This window comes from Lynx canadensis, chromosome F2 (genome assembly GCF_007474595.2).
Source record: "Lynx canadensis isolate LIC74 chromosome F2, mLynCan4.pri.v2, whole genome shotgun sequence".
In the NCBI taxonomy this organism is placed as follows: domain Eukaryota; kingdom Metazoa; phylum Chordata; class Mammalia; order Carnivora; family Felidae; genus Lynx; species Lynx canadensis.
The window spans coordinates 11,289,654-11,305,059 of record NC_044320.2 but is presented as its reverse complement, the minus strand read 5'-3'; the positions used below and the strand labels follow the sequence as shown (position 1 = coordinate 11,305,059).

The window sequence follows — 15,406 nt, the reverse complement described above, 5'->3', positions numbered from 1 at the left end:
TTGGGTAGACTGCCACTAGAACCCATTCCTAGAATTCACAACAGTCACCCGTGATCCCCACCGGGGGAGAAAGCAGGAAGGCGGCTTACCTCGATTGCTGAGATAGTCCCTCAAACTTATTTGCAGTCTTACTTGACGATGATGGACCCACATCGTTCCCTGCAGGGAAAACCAGAGGCAGAGTCACATCCTCAGACAGGGAAATGGAATAGAGGGATGTAGGACTTCGCAGACAGGCACCCCTTTGGTTCCAGAAGGGAATTTAAAAAACCCAAGCTAGAACGGTATGCACTTCTAACTTTAAAACAAAACACAACGAAACAAAACCAAAGCATCGGCTTGGGTTCTGACGATGTTTTTCTTGCCAGTAAAGGAGTATGTTGCAAAGATGCGCAGCCTGCTCCCAGGCGAGGCCTCTAAGGTCACGGGGCTTTGGGGATGTCCTACTGCCTCAGGATCTTGTCCTCAGCTTGGGGGCAGGGAGAGAAGAGTCAAACCTCAAACTCACCTGGAGGTTCCCGTGTCAGGAGACTAGCCCTGGGAGCCAGACTCAGAAGAAATACACAACCCACAAACTCTGTGTGTGTGTGTGTGTGTGTGTGTGTGTGTGTGTGTGTGCACGCGTGCACATGGAGGTGGCCACCGTTCAGCAGGGTGGTGATAACCGGCCAGGAATCTGATCGTTCACTCAAACGTAGCACTTATTAAGCGTCTACCGTGTGCAAGGCATGAATGTGGAGGAGGCACAAAAGCAAATGAAATGTCGCTGCTCTTGCAGAGTCTGTGATCTGGCCTGGGAGACGTACACACACCAAGTATACTGACCACACGGGATGAGAGGAGTGTTGCACAGGGTTGGGTGCTATGAAAGAAAAACGTGTCTAACTGGTAAGAGGAACACAGAGAGTCCTTTTGGGGGACACGCACCTGAACGCTGATGCATTTTCTCATGGCGGAGCGGCAGAACCAGATACGTGTTCTGCGTCCAGAAGGCAGAAAGCCTGGCTAGAATAAAGGGGGCTCTTTTGTGATCCGTCCCATGGTGGGAGGAGCACAGAGCCCCAAGCTGCCAGGCTCTCCTGGAGGAATTCCGGCGAACCTGCAGGGGGGGGGGGGGCGGTGGTCTCTGTGCTCTAGCTCATTTCCTTGCCTGCCTTTCCCAAGGTCCCCTTCGTCCCCTAGACACCCACAGTATCTCCCAGGTGCCGCCGGGAAGGGGCTTCGCTGAGGAGGCTCAGAAACAGGAGGGCGGCTGCAGAGGACAGCACTGGGCAAAGCACTGAGCTCTGCGTCCTACGTGGTGGGTCTGCTCCATAGCACCTACGGCTGCCCAACTGCTTCTCCTCCTCACAACGACATGAACAGCTGGTGTCATTATCCTCATTCTGGAGATGAGGAAACGAGGGTAAGTGAACAATGGCTGTAAGTCACATGGCTACATGACGTACCTGGAAGTCTCCACCGTGAGTCTACAGACTTTTCACTGCCCACCATGATGGCCCGACAGCAATTATCAATAATAGCGACTACCGTTTATTGGGCACTTACTGTGAGTGAGGTAAGGTATACGCACATCACGGGAATCACGTCTACGGCACGCGTAATACGGTTCCCCTCCATTTTGTTCGTGAAGAAACACGAAGCAGTAAAGCCGAGCCCAAGGTCAAGTAGCTGGCAGGGGTGAGAGCTGTGATACAGAGCGGAGCAGCCTGCTACCAGGATGTGTACTAAACTCCCACCTTCTATCAGTGCCTGTCCTGGACGGGGGGAGGCTGGCACAGGGCGAAGACGAGGAGAACTTTCTGTAACTCTAGGACACTGATGCAAGGAGAAAGCTAAACTGGCGTTACCAGGACCCAAGACTTTCAAATACAGCTTTATTTTAGTAGGATGCTCCTTCTAACCATCAGTGAATTTCCACGAGCCAGCACTAATACCGAAGGACTCCTCTGGCAGCCTCTCACAAAATCCTCTGAGCTGTGAATGATGTTCAGGGAGGCATTTCTTGCCGGCCTGGTGCTCAATGTGAGTCCTTAGGACTGGCTGGCAAATCTCACACTTTCAGACTTACAGGAGCCATAATAATCAAAATGGCAGAGAAAGCTCTACGTTAGGGCAAACTACTGTATGTGGTAATTCCCTTTTCGGGTAGAAAACATTCCAAACCGGTGATTCTTCGCCCCGTTATGCGCAAGACTGACCACGAGACCATTAGGGTTGCAGAAAGCCCCTCGCGCTGCTTGTGGTCACCTACTCTGCTGTCACACAGATGAGCCATCACACCAGGGGCCGTGGCCTGACACCTGCAGCCCCAGTGTCCAGGGTCCTCATTTGACCCTGCTCTCTCTGGCCACTCGAGGGGGCTCTCCGTCTCCAAAGACACTGTGTTTTTATGCCTCAGTAACTTTGCCCGTCTCTTCTCTCTGCAACACCCAACCCCTCCCACCCGTGCCGAACTCCTGGAACTCCTGCACACCCTGCAAAGAGTATCTCCAAAGTCAACTTCTGGGAATTCTTCCCTAGCCAGGCTTGACCACTCCCTCCTTCCTTTTAGCCTACAACCGCTACTCACAGAGCAGTGGTTAAAGGTGCAAATTTCGGAGCCAGCCAAGCCATCACCCAGTGGGTAGGGGTTTGGACTACTCTGCTTTTTCTACTAAGCGTCAGTCCCCTCATTTATATAATGGGAACCAAACAGTGTCTACCCCACTAGATGGGTAAGAGCATCACAAGAGATAAATTATGGAGCGCAGGGCACAGTGCAGGGCCACAGGGAACGCGACACAAATGGTAATGACTATTCATAGCTCTCTGATGGAATGTAACAGAACGATGAGGATTTACTCATTGGGCGAACATTGGTCGTCTTTGTGACCCCACTGGCCAGCCCAGTCTCTGGCATGGAGCAGTCGCCAGGCTCTTGCTGAGGGAAGTCAGCAGGACTCACGTGCTTCTCTGCCCACAGCTGCACTCCCCCCGCACCTGGTGGGAAGGCCTCTGTGGTCCGGCAGCCAGGAAGCCCATCAATCTCGTGGCCAGACAGAGGCCACGAGCCATGTCTGGGAAGAAAAGTGTGGCTTAGACATATTTCTGGAGAAAGGACAGTATTCAGGGAAGGACCAAAAACACGGAAGCAGTTTTATCCCTTTTCCTCTCTTCACGCAACTTGGAAAAGGACTCTCGCGTACAAAAGGTGGGTGTAAGAGAGAGCGGGAGACAGATGCTGGGCCAGCAGTTGAAGGAGTTGTGGCAGACTCGGGGCTACCTACTTTAGCTCTGAAACTTCGGGCCAAGAATTTATGGAGAGAGAGGAGGGCACTGGCCCAGGAGTGAATGACCCACAGGCTCCAGGAATCTTCCGGAAAAGTGGATAAATACATGAGCCTCGATACCACAGCTCTGAAGTTAGTGGATCTGTGATCTTCTACAAGCACTTGACCACTCTGTGCTTCAACTTCCGCACTGATAGAATGGAGACAGTGATGGTGTCCATCTTATAGGATGGCTATGATGGCTAAATAGGACGACGACCGAACCAGTGCACGGCCCCAGGACAGGGGAAACGATTTACAGACGGTAGCCACCATTATTAACTTCTAGAGCTGCATGCACAGTGGGGTGGGGGGGGGGGGGGCAGGGAGCTGACATAAAAATACGTTGGGGAACCGAAGAAAAGGGAAATTTCTGTCCAGAGGCTCTTTTACAAACCAATACTGCTCCAATAAGTAGACATTTCAAATACTGAGGCTTTCACCCAAAGTTCTGGCCTTGAAATAAGAGAAGTGAATTGATTTGTGGTATGGTTTTTCTTCTAGTATATGCTCTACCATAAAAGAAAAAAAAAGCTTATACAATTTTAAATCCCAGTGAACAAAGACAAGGAACCTAATGGTTTCCAGAGATCACTTAGCTTGGGATTGGTAGAACCTAGATTGGAACCCAGGCTTCCAGAATGTTCTTTTAGTACGTATTATGGTTTCCTGTGATGTGTGCTATAGAGACTTCTCTGAACACCTGCCAAAGGACGGAGGTCTTGGGGCAAGTTGCTCTCAGGTATTAATTACAAGACTCTTAAGTATGAGAAGTGGGTTAAACTTACGGCCGCCATAAACTGGATAATTGGAGGTTTTTTTGTTTTTGTTTTTGTTTTTTTTTTTTGCTCTTGCTGGTAAGAAGCTCAGTGTCAAATCTGTGGTCTATTTCCAGCCATTGTATGTGAACTTCTATTACACATTTTGTGAAGAGATCAAACTCCTGGACTATGTGTTCGTTACCTTTGTTCTTCCTTTGTTCTCATTTCTTCATTAAGTTACTTAAATTGTATTAAAATATGTGTTGGCCTGTTATAGAATAGGTTATAAACAAATTACTTATCTCCAAAGGTGAGGTTTAACGACATCCACTTGAAAAACTGAACTCCCCATAAAACCCAAATCTGCCTATCAGCCGCCTTGTTTTGTAAACAAAAGCCTGCCTTAGCAGTCTCCCGAGACAGATGGCTGAATTCATCACAAGAGCGGGACTTCAGTAATGTGATGCCTGGGCTATTTTGGGTGCTGCGGCCACTGTGGTTCTGGCAGGGAGAAGGCCTGAGTGGCCCTCCCCGCACACCAGGGCTCCATGCTACAGATGGACGAGGAGGCATACAGCCAGGCGGAGGTGGGGAACGGTCCCAGAATCGCTGTGCTACTACGTGCAGAGCACAACAGAGCACGGCGAGGGGAGGACTGCAGCTCTCCCAGCCACACAGGCTGGTGAGGGATCCTGGCTCCCCGAGTACCGGCCGTGGGAACTTGGGCAGATGATTTAATCTTTCTGTGTCTCAGTGTCCTGAAAGTCAGGGTCCCAGCATTTTCTACTTTCTGGAACTGTGGTTAAGATTAGGTAAGTACTGGGGTGCCTGGCTGGCTCAGTCCGGGAAGCGTGAGACTCTTGATCTTGGGGTTGTGAGTTCGAGCCCTACACTGGGTGTAGAGACTACTTAAATAAAACTTAAGACAAAAAACAATTAGATAATTACTATTAACTAGCCCCATTTCACAGCCAGAGAAACTGAGGGATGAAGAATGAAAAAATAACTGCTGAAAGCCACAGGGCCAGCAAGTGGTAGAGACTGATTAGGATCTGGGTATGGCACAGGGTCCACACTGGAGCACTCTGCTCTGAGACAGACACAGCACATGCCCTTGCGAATTCACAGTGGTCTGGGGAAGAGAGGTGCACACAGCACTGTGGCAACCCCTGTGCCCGAGGGGCCAGAATGGGGGTAAGGTGGTGGCTAGCCTGGGAAGGCCCCTCAGGCGCGTCCCTGGAGAGCAGATCTGGAAGGACGACTAAGCATCCGCCCACACGAGTTGAATATTCCAGTTTGAGGCGCATTATGAGCAAAGGCTCAGATCTTAGAGAAAAGAATGTAGCCTGGGAAGCTGGCATACCTCAATAGGGCAGGCACGATGTGTTTCAGGGGGTGGGTACACGAGGCCTGGGGGAGCCAGGAGGCTGTGACTATACTACCTCCTCATGCTGGTATCCCCCCACTGCCTACCAGACCCGGATCCTGGTCTCAGATAGTCCCCAAAGGCCCCCAGCTCGGGCAGGGGAGAGATGGGAGGGTTAGGGGAACAAGAGAGGCACTGGAAAGATGATCCATGGATGGAAGCTGGAGGCATCGTAGCACGTCTAGGGGTCTGATACCCCATGTGTTTTACCAGTGATCAGTCTGGGGGCACCTGGGTGGCTCAGTAGGTTAAGTGCCTGACTCTTGATTTCAGCTCAGATCATGATCTCATGGTTGCGAGATCGAGCCCCAAGTAGGGCTCTGGACTATCAGGGTGGAGCCTGCTTGGGATTCGCTCTCTCCCTTTCTCTCTCTGCCCCTCCCCACCGAGTGCTTGCTCTCTAAATAAATCAACATTAAAAAAAAAAAAAAAAACTTGCTAAAAAAAAAAAAAATCAGTCTGGATCCTGCCTCTAGCTTCTGGAACATGATGTCAGTGGGAGAGAGCTAGGGAGGGACCAAGCACTTACCATACCTGTGTCCGTAGGTGCCTTTAAGTAGATCTCACATATGTGCACACACACCGATGTAGCAAGAATGACCCTGAGAGTCCCAGAATTACTATTTGGGGTTGTTTGTGAGTGATGACCAAGGCCTGCAACATGGAGAATTGTCCCTATGCCACAGACAGATTCTGATGTTTGCCCCTCATGGCTGGCTGTAGGTGGGAGGCTCTAGCTGGCGAGAGCGGCCAGCAGACCGCTCAGCGCCCATCTTCGAAAGGCTCCCTTTTGGTGGCACTAACTCGCCTAAAGTGGTGACTTTGCTTCTTAATGAAAAATGCCCCTTGTCCACAAAAGCAAAGAACAAAACATGCATAAGACCAGCAGCTACTAGCCTGCTGCTGAGTGATGTGAAAGTTATCTAAGAAAGTGAGGATTCCTAAGCCAAAAAACAGATTTCGTACAATTATAGGCCGACTGCGCCTATGAGGTGAATAAGGCACTATAAACTTTACACAGAAATAAAAACCGATTCAACAACAGGATCAAAGTTTATGATCTGTGGTCTGAACATCTGCACGGGTGTGCCCTTCGAAGGCATGTCATCTGGGTCTGCAAAGTCCTCTTGGGTGAGATCTGGGGATGGCTGAAGGCCCTGGAAGGCGACCATGGACAGGTCAAGGGCACACTCGATATACCAGTGTGTGGCTGTGCGAATCCCCCACTGCTCCTCCCTGGCCTGTCTCACCGGGGTACCGACTCTCCAGGGCCCTCCACAAAGCTTTCCCTGCAGTTTGACACGATTTCTCAGCATGTCCACAGGATGCAGTGGACACGTGAGCCCTAAAGAGTACAGAGAACTCACTCATTTGTCTGCCTGTCTCCCTCACGAGGCCAGGGGCTCCCTGAGCAGATGGGCTGAGAGGCCCCAACGACAGGCACGTACACATGCGAGCCGAATGGCCAAAGGCACAGACATACTCGCACACACACTGTGGCACCGTGGCCAGATGACAGACGTGTGCTAACCTGCAAATGGGGAAGTATGGCTTTTTCCAGAAGCTCCCCAGGTTCATGACACCTTAGTACAGGCTTTTGAAGAGGCCTCATAATGCATTCAGCTGAATTACCTATCAGTTACACTCTCAAACCCAAGGAAAGAGAAGCCGCAGTGAAGCTCAATGGCAGAAGGAGGTGACCCAGGCAAACGAACATGCTCCTTCGGTACAGCTGCTCTTTCTCGGCATGCCTGTCGTGGGCCTGACCCCCTGGACACTGGGGAGACTCCTGCTTCCCGATTTAAATTGCTGTGGGCTAGTGAAGAGTTCTGGGGAACTAAAAAGGTAGGCGGGGTGGAAATTATGTGCCTCGTGGACGTAAATTTGTTGTCCCCTGTCAACGTCACTAACGGACTCTGTGAACATTTATCTATTCTCAAGTGATTACCGAGGACCTACCGTACACAGGCTAGATTCTAGGCCACGTAAACGCTAAAGAGAAGACAGACGAAATCCCTGCTCTCATGGAGCTCACATTCTAGAGAGACCAAGGAGCCAAATGCAGAGTACTTCTCCACGGTGATCAGGTGCTCTAAAGGAAACGGGTGGGGAGGCAGCTCCTGTAGGGAGGGGAGCTGGAAACAGAAACGTTCAAGCCCAGAAGCACAAAGGGGAGCACACGACACGGTTGCAGGCAGCGGACCGGCCTCGGGAGGGAGAGCCTGGCGTGCCCGACATGCTGTGAAAACGCAGGGTGGGCCGTGCGCAGAGGGGAGGTGCTGAGAGGTGAGCCCTCTAGGTCCCAGGGCAAGGAGCTGGCGTTCACCCTGAAGCACAGCAGGAAAGCTTTAAAGGTGAGAAGTGACTAGGTCTGGTTTATATTTTGAGAAAAATTTCTGGTTTATATTCTGGCTGCTGTGAGAATGGATTACGCGGCTTTCCTGGGCCTCTGTTTCCTCATCCGTAAACGAGGTTGGCGATACCCGCTGCTCAGCGTTGCTACAGTGACTGCAAGAGATTCTGTGACAGGTGCACCGGAAATGCTCAGCACTTCACGTATCGCTCTGGCTTTTAAATGAGCCTAAGTGTTTTCCCAGATGTTTCTTGGCCTTAAACGCAATCACACCCGTGTGTATCCGAGCCCTCATCCGGCCTGTGTGCAGTCTGGTCCGTTTGCTGGATGCGCTACGTGTCCACTGCCCACTGCACCCCACGCACTGCCTGGCCCGGGCAGCACGGGCCCTGACTTCAGGATGACTTACCCCAAGGAACTGCGCCTTTGTTTGGGGGCCCGTGAGGTAGTGGGCTGGGAGGGTCGGATAGGGTTCTCTTGTGTCCGGGTGGTGGGGGAGGAGGCCTCTTCTTGGACAGGGTGGAGCTGCCACTAGAGGTCTGGGTGCTTAGAGGGAGTGTTGAAGGAGGGCCAGTTGGACCTAGAAAGGAATCGAATGGGGCAGGAAGGTTAATCCCAGGCTCACAGACAGAACAGCCAGTATGCAGTCACTTCCAGACACCAAATGTGGCATATGGTGCTCAAAGCTCAAAGCTGGGTACGGCCAACCCCATCAGCTCAGTCACTCACAAACAGGGGTTTCCAAATTGCTGGTTAAAAAAAAAAAATCACAAGAAAAGAAAGGGAAGCGTGTGCTTTTAAGGAAACACCAATCCCATGGACTGCTAATGGGGTTAGGTCATTTAGGTACCGTGGGAAAAATCAAACATACATTTTTAAGTGGACAACTTAGTGGGACCATCATAAAATCTACTGAGGAAGAAGGAACAAAGCACCACCAGCAGAATCAACGGAGAAAGAACAAAGGATAGGCTAACCCTTCAGGGGGCTGCACGGCGAAACATGAAAATATTCACAGCATAGGATTTTTCTCTCTACAACTTTTTCTTTTAGTCATCAAACTTGGCATAAAAAAAGTTCTTAATGACTTTTATCAAGAAGGAAGGATCTAATGCAGAGAATTACTTGGGAAAATGAGAAATCCAAAAACTCTTTTTTCCTCCAATTCTGAACTGTTCTAGAAGTCATAAACCACGTACTATATTGAAAGCCTGAAAAAGTTATATAGACACTGGTTTCTATAGATTTAAAAAAAAGACTCAACTTTCTCCAGAGATGAAGACAGGATGGCACTAAAAATATTAATATTACACACACACACACACACACACACACACACACACACTACGGTAAAACTTGACTTTATGGACTAACGTTTCAAAGAAAAACTGGAGTTGTTTTTGAGAGATGTTATGGGATTAGTATTACGGTATTTTTTGTTTCTTCGCAGTGAAGTGGCCGGTGCGTGCCAGGCACTGTGTGTTGCACACTTTGACAAACATCTCTTTACAGAGAATTACCAGGTTTATGGTTTAACTGTGTTCACAGACAACTATTTCTGCAAGCATTAAAAAAAAAAAAAAAAAAAAAAACAAAGAAAGGAAAGACCAAATTTTTAACGAGGACAGTAGATACCTGGTGATCCAGAAAGGCTCCAAAAGAGCTTTTTACATTCTGTGTATTTTTTTTTTTTTTTTATTTTTTTTTTTACATTCTGTGTATTAAAAGAAAAGCTCAACTACTTCTGGCTTCCTTCTTTGGTAAAATAAGCCTCGCTAGTTCCCGATGTCGATTCCTGGTCAGTACCAGCAATGACTTGCACCAGTGACTCTCAAAGACAGTCTCGCCTTGGAAGTCAGTACTGGCAATCCCAGTAAAATGATCATCTGCTTGGGGCTCAGTCGGTTAAGCGTCCAACTCTTGGTTTTGGTTCAGGTCAGGATCTCGAGGTTCGGGAGTCGGAGCCCCGCATCGGGCTCCATGCTGACAGCGTGGAGCCTGCTTGGGATTCTGTGTCTCCCTCTCTCTCTGCCCCTTCCCTGCTCGTTCTCTCTCTCTCTCTCTATCAAAAATAAACTTTAAAAAATTTTTTAAAAAAAACCTGCCTTAGGATAAAATGGCCCACGCTATACAATTTAGCCTCTCTGTCCTGCTGATGTGATATGTGACAGAAGCCCTGCTGTGCGTCCAAATTAGCACCCAAGTATGGCACTGGTCACTGCAGTTGTGGGAACTATTTTGTCAACAAAAAGTGACTGTTGCTACAGCCTTCCATTTGTGTAAAGATTTGTAACTTCTCAAAATGTGTTCGTATTTGCTCTTGCCACTGATTTTTCATTGTTGCCCCCACTCTGCAGTCAGGAAAGCAGGAGTGTGGCGTGTGGAAGGTTCCAGCACCATGAGGTGTGAGGCTGTGGAGTGCAGGTCTCTGGGCCTGGTGCAGTGCTCTCCCACCTCACGCCGCTGTTCCCAAAAGCCAGGACTGCGCTTCTTGCGCTGCTCACGGGAGGAAAACAACACTGGTAATAACAGCAAGGGCTCCGTATTAGGAAGTGAACTTTCCTCTTGGAAATAAATGGAGAATAGAGAATAGACAATGAGGAAATTCTCTCTAGTACTTTTCTCTTTATCGCCACCTAGGGATTTTCTGCTGCAGTGCAGCTAAAAGTCATTCCATCAGCTCCAAACCCTGTCTGAGAAACAAAAATTGCCAAAGACAAGGCACTAATGGGGCTCTGTCTCTGCAAAGTTGTGGGTGTACCTGATTTCAGGAGGCATCAGACCACAGAGTCGTCCTGTAACCACAAACCAAGCAAAATCCAGCCTCCTGAGCCAGCATTTCAGAGATGAAGGGATTAGTGTTCCACACAGGATTACATACTTCTGTCTTACTTTCTTTCAACTGTAATCACTTATCTTTTGTTTATTTGTCTAGTGCCTGTCTCCCCCACCAGACTGTAATTCTATCCAGGTCAGGCTTTTTTTCTGGCCTGGTGTACAGTAAGCTGAATTTAGTTAATATAGTATTGGATACATGGACGAATGAACTGCTACTTCTATCTTTTTAAGGCTGGCGATTAAAAAAAATTTTTTTTTAATGTTTATTTTTTTGAAAGAGAGAGCGTAAGCGGGGGAGGGGCAGAGAGGAAGGGAGACACAGAATCCGAAGCAGGCTGCAGGCTCTGAGCTGTCAGCACAGAGCCAGACACGGGGCTCGAACCCATGAACCATGAGATCATGGCCTGAGCCGAAGTCGGCCGCTAAACTGACTGAGCCACTCAGGCGCCCTGAGGCTGGTGATTCTTAAGAAAGACAGAAGGGTTTCACTTGGAGTGACCAACCAAACACTAGAAATAGGGGGAAACAGCAGGGACATGTTAAGTTTGAAAAGAAATATTCGATACAGTAATCTAATTTCATGGCCAGAAAACACACACACAGATACACCTGTTGTTTTGTAATAGAAGCTACAGAAAAGGGGGGAGGTGTCACAAAATCTGCTTGGCTGGTAGGGCACGGGTTCAAAAAAGGCTGAAGGGGCACCTGGGTGGCTCAGTTGGTTGAGCATCCGACACTTGATTTCGGCTCAGGTCATGATCTCACAGTTCTTGGGTTTGAGCCCCGTGTCAGGCTCTGCGCTGACAGCACAGAGGCCCCAGAAAAACAGACTTAAACTTTTTCTTTCATACTTTTAAGATTTAAAAAGCTCAGAAGACTTTTAAAATTAGCAACTAGTCTCTAAATGCTAAAGGGGATGTTTTATGCAAAATAATCTGAGTCCTGGTTTAGGAAGGAAGAGAAAACAAAATAGAAAGAATAAACACAGCATCGAACAAACACAAAAAAGGCTGAGAGGCAAGATTAACAGGTGTGGGGGACGCTTGGAGGGGACAAGGACCGCTTGTTAGGGCCTGGGGAAGGAAGGAGAAAACACCCCAGTCGTCATTTGCCACTAGTATCGGCTACCATGTCAAATTATCGTTTCTTTTTTCTTAAAAATATGGCTCTAAAAAGCTTCCAAAACTGCTATAAATAACTGTGAGGTTAGTGAAGTTATTGGAAGGTCTTTCTCAGAGGAGACAACTCACTCAGCTCTTTGAGAGTTTGCACGGCGGGGGCCCTGCTCCACAAGCCACGAGCCCTCTGGGCCTCTCTGCTCGGACGCTGTGCTGTGCCTTCAGCTCCAGTGGCGCCTGCTGGACTCCTGGGGGCTGCGCTGTCATGAGTACCTCAATGTCATCAGTTCGGGGAGGCCCTAAATGGGGTCTGTACCTCGGACGTGTGGCCGGCACACGGCCAGAGCTCAGGAAGCTCGCACGTGAGGTCCCTATCCATCTCGAAGCCGCTATGCTCACTCTGGGCAGTTTGCAAAGCCCTTGTTCTAGGTCGAGGGTCCAACCACTCACACTCCCAAAAGCCTGCAGCTATTTCCTGAGATCCGCCCACGAACTGGTATTTCCTCTGTTCGCCAAAGCCCCCTAACGGGAAAATAGTACATCCACGGACTACAGAGACGGTTTAAATGAAACCTCACCAGACAGGGCTCTTATCTTCAACAACAAGGAAATGAATCCACTTAGCCTCTGAAAAGCCATTCATGTACACCTAAAATCTGTTTCTTAACAAAAACCCATTCCTAAATTCACCGTTGGCATGCTTTTCAAACCTCCTTCTACATTTCCTAAATTCTCTAGAGCTACCATTTCCTGAGTGTTGTGTGTCTGACCTAACACTCAGGAGAGATTTATACACATTATCTAGAACTCGCCTTATAAAGTGGCAGAGACCAGGGGCACCTGGGTCGCTCAGTCGGTTAAGCGTCTGACTTCGGCTCAGGTCATGATCTCACGGTTCAGGCTCTCTGCTGTCAGCATGGAGCCTGGAGCCTGCTTCGGCTTGGGTCTCCTACTCTCTGCACCTCCTCTGCTCTCTCTCAAAAATAAACATTAAAAAAAAAAAAAGGGGCAGAGACCCAAGGCTCAGAGAGTTTAGGAAACTGGCCAGGCACAGGACACGAATCTGGCTGTATGTGATTGGAGGCCGGGCGCTCATCCTTGATGGTACCCTGCTCTCCTCCTGTGAACGACCCCACGTCTTCCCTGGCCAGAACCTTGGGCTGACTGTGTTCCCTCCTCACCTCTGCACCCCATCTGTGAAGGGTCTGCTCAAATGGAACCTCATCCAGAGCCTTCTCTAACCCCTCCCCTTTGCCCTGGGGCAACTGCTTCTACCTGTGACCTTCCACAAAGCTAAATGGCACTTAATATCTACGCTTCATTACAGCTCAATTTTCTCTTCTTTCTCAGGCTGGAAGGTCCCTCAGGGCAAGATTCATGCTGTCTTCATGTCTCTCAGTGCCTGGCCCATTCTGAACAGTCAATACAACTGTATGAAAATAATTCATGGCACAAATTAGGAGGATGCTTTTTCATTGTCCTACATGGACATTTGGTTTTTAGTAAAACAAGACATATAGAGGTCTGCCATGCTGGAAGGCCAAATGCAAGCACAGCCTTGAAATTTCAAGTAAGAAAACAAGACCCAGAAGACAGCTTTCAAAATTGTCTTGACAATTTCTGAGAACACTGTCTACAGAAGTATAAGGTACACATTCTAAACATGCCATGCCAGACACAGTAAGTGCTAACAGCAGAAATTCTATCTACACAACTCTGGACAAGACAAATGCTTTTCACGGTATAGAGCTGAACAGTTAACAGTTGCTACTTTCAAAAGTAGACAGGGGTGCCTGGCTGGCTCAGTTGGTGGAGCATGTGACTCTTAATCTTGGGGCTGTGAGTTCGAGTTCCACGTTGGGTATCACTACTTAAAAATGAATAAAATCTTAAAAAAAAAAAAAAGATGGAGACACATGTGTTTATATCAAGAAGGACCCTGTGTGCATAAGGAGGGCACTATTATCCTCACACTCAAATGGGGAAACAGAGGCACGGCAAGGTGCAGGGGAGTATGCGGGGAGGCCGCGCAGTCAGCGACAGGGCTGGGCGGGACCCCGGCACAGCAGTACAAGTCAGCCATGATACTGCGCTACGTACAACACGGCATTAGCTATTCTCCATCCTTCAATCTCCTTCCAGAACACCAATAAAAACAGGATAGTACCTGGATTCAAGGGCCTGAGGGTGGTTCTTTAACAATTACTCGTACATCTCCTTACGTAAGAAGCACAACAAAGATTCCCTCTGCTTCCCTTTCCACACCTGGCGGTCAGGTGACTTTAGTCAGTGAGCCTGTGCCAGTGGCCACTGCTGAGGGCAAAAAATCCCGGACACGCTCATGGCCTGCAACGTGGCCAGTGGCAGGGGACAGATAGATGTGCCACGCTTTCAAAAGGATCAGGGGAGACTGATAAAACAGGCCAAAAAATTTAAAAAATCCAACATGGATGAAGGATGACAGCCCGTGGAAAGGTTCAATACGGAGCCACTCAAATGGTTATCTTCCCATGAGATTAAGAAAAAAAAAACCACTGAGGAAACTGTAAAGTCATCAATATATGAATAATGCTGCTACTAGGAAAATAATTCCTAGGCAAGCTGGAGTCACCCTGCAATGCACTTTGATGACAACAGGCCACCTTCACGTCCTGAGGACACCTCCTCTCTGCCCTGATTATTGCTCCAGACCTCAAATGAAAAGTCGCAGGAATGTGGTCTAAGACGTTCACACACCATGTTGGGGCCTAATGCCACATGCGTTCTGTAGACTTTCAGCAAGTCAACCACACACGCCCAAGATATCTGGTGTCATGTTAGTGGCCTGTCCCCTCCTGACTCTGGCCACACATTTCTGGGACAGCTTTTCACCGATCCTGCTGTTTATTTGCTCAAAAGTACTGACTCAGCACACCTGCTCCGTGCCAGGGGCAAGGACAGCTCACTCGCAGCCCCTGTGTTGCAGCACAGCGACCGAAGACTTCCCTGGCCCTCCTCCTCCAACGCGGCACAGGCCACATTTCGCGGCCTTCGCTCCCTTCTTCGCTGAATTCCCAGGGCCCAGAACATGTGTTGAACCGAACGCATGCAGGACGATCAAAAGCATCCCGGTCTGACGGGCACCTGCTATGCGCTCGTCATTATGAACGTTATTTCGTGTCTCCAAGCAGTGAGCCAACAAGGCAGGCACCCAATCCTGTTTCTCACGTGAAGAATCTGGAGCCCAGCAAGATCAGCTAAATATTAAAAAGAGCCCAGGGCTGGGAGAGGATTACATGTTCGTGGAAGAGGCCCCGTCTCTTGGGTGGCCCAAGGGAAAGAGGCTTCTTGGAGGAGGAGGAAGTGAGGTTTGCCCCCCAGGGGCTCACGGCTGCCCAGGCCCCCGCAGTGCGGCTCTACAGGCTGATGTGCCTTAGACAGTGCGTGACTCTCGAGCTCTGCTCTGGCATTCGCGAGGGTGCTGAGTGTCCTCACCTGAGCTGACGGCAGAGGGGGCACCTGGTCTGCCACTCTGACGTGAGCACCCAGGAGCGAGTGCCCACTGGGACCCTCGGCCTGCCAGCCCCATGCTCCGTGTTGTGCTGGCCGCCTGCTGGGTC

General features: G+C 49.4%; 1 protein-coding gene across 2 annotated transcripts in view; it reads right to left on the bottom strand.

Annotated features, from left to right (window-relative positions):
* The window catches only part of ASAP1 (ArfGAP with SH3 domain, ankyrin repeat and PH domain 1), a 311,284-nt gene that overhangs the window by 15,335 nt on the left and 280,543 nt on the right, over window positions 1-15,406 (bottom strand). Inside the window, exons 24-25 of one of the 2 annotated variants that reach the window (XM_030304284.1) lie at window positions 8,261-8,431; window positions 90-159 (exon numbers count right to left, since the gene is read on the bottom strand). In XM_030304284.1, coding sequence (XP_030160144.1) covers window positions 90-159; window positions 8,261-8,431 — 241 coding nt within the window. The remainder of the gene's footprint in view (window positions 1-89; window positions 160-8,260; window positions 8,432-15,406) is intronic. The other variant, XM_030304285.1, reaches the window with a different exon arrangement.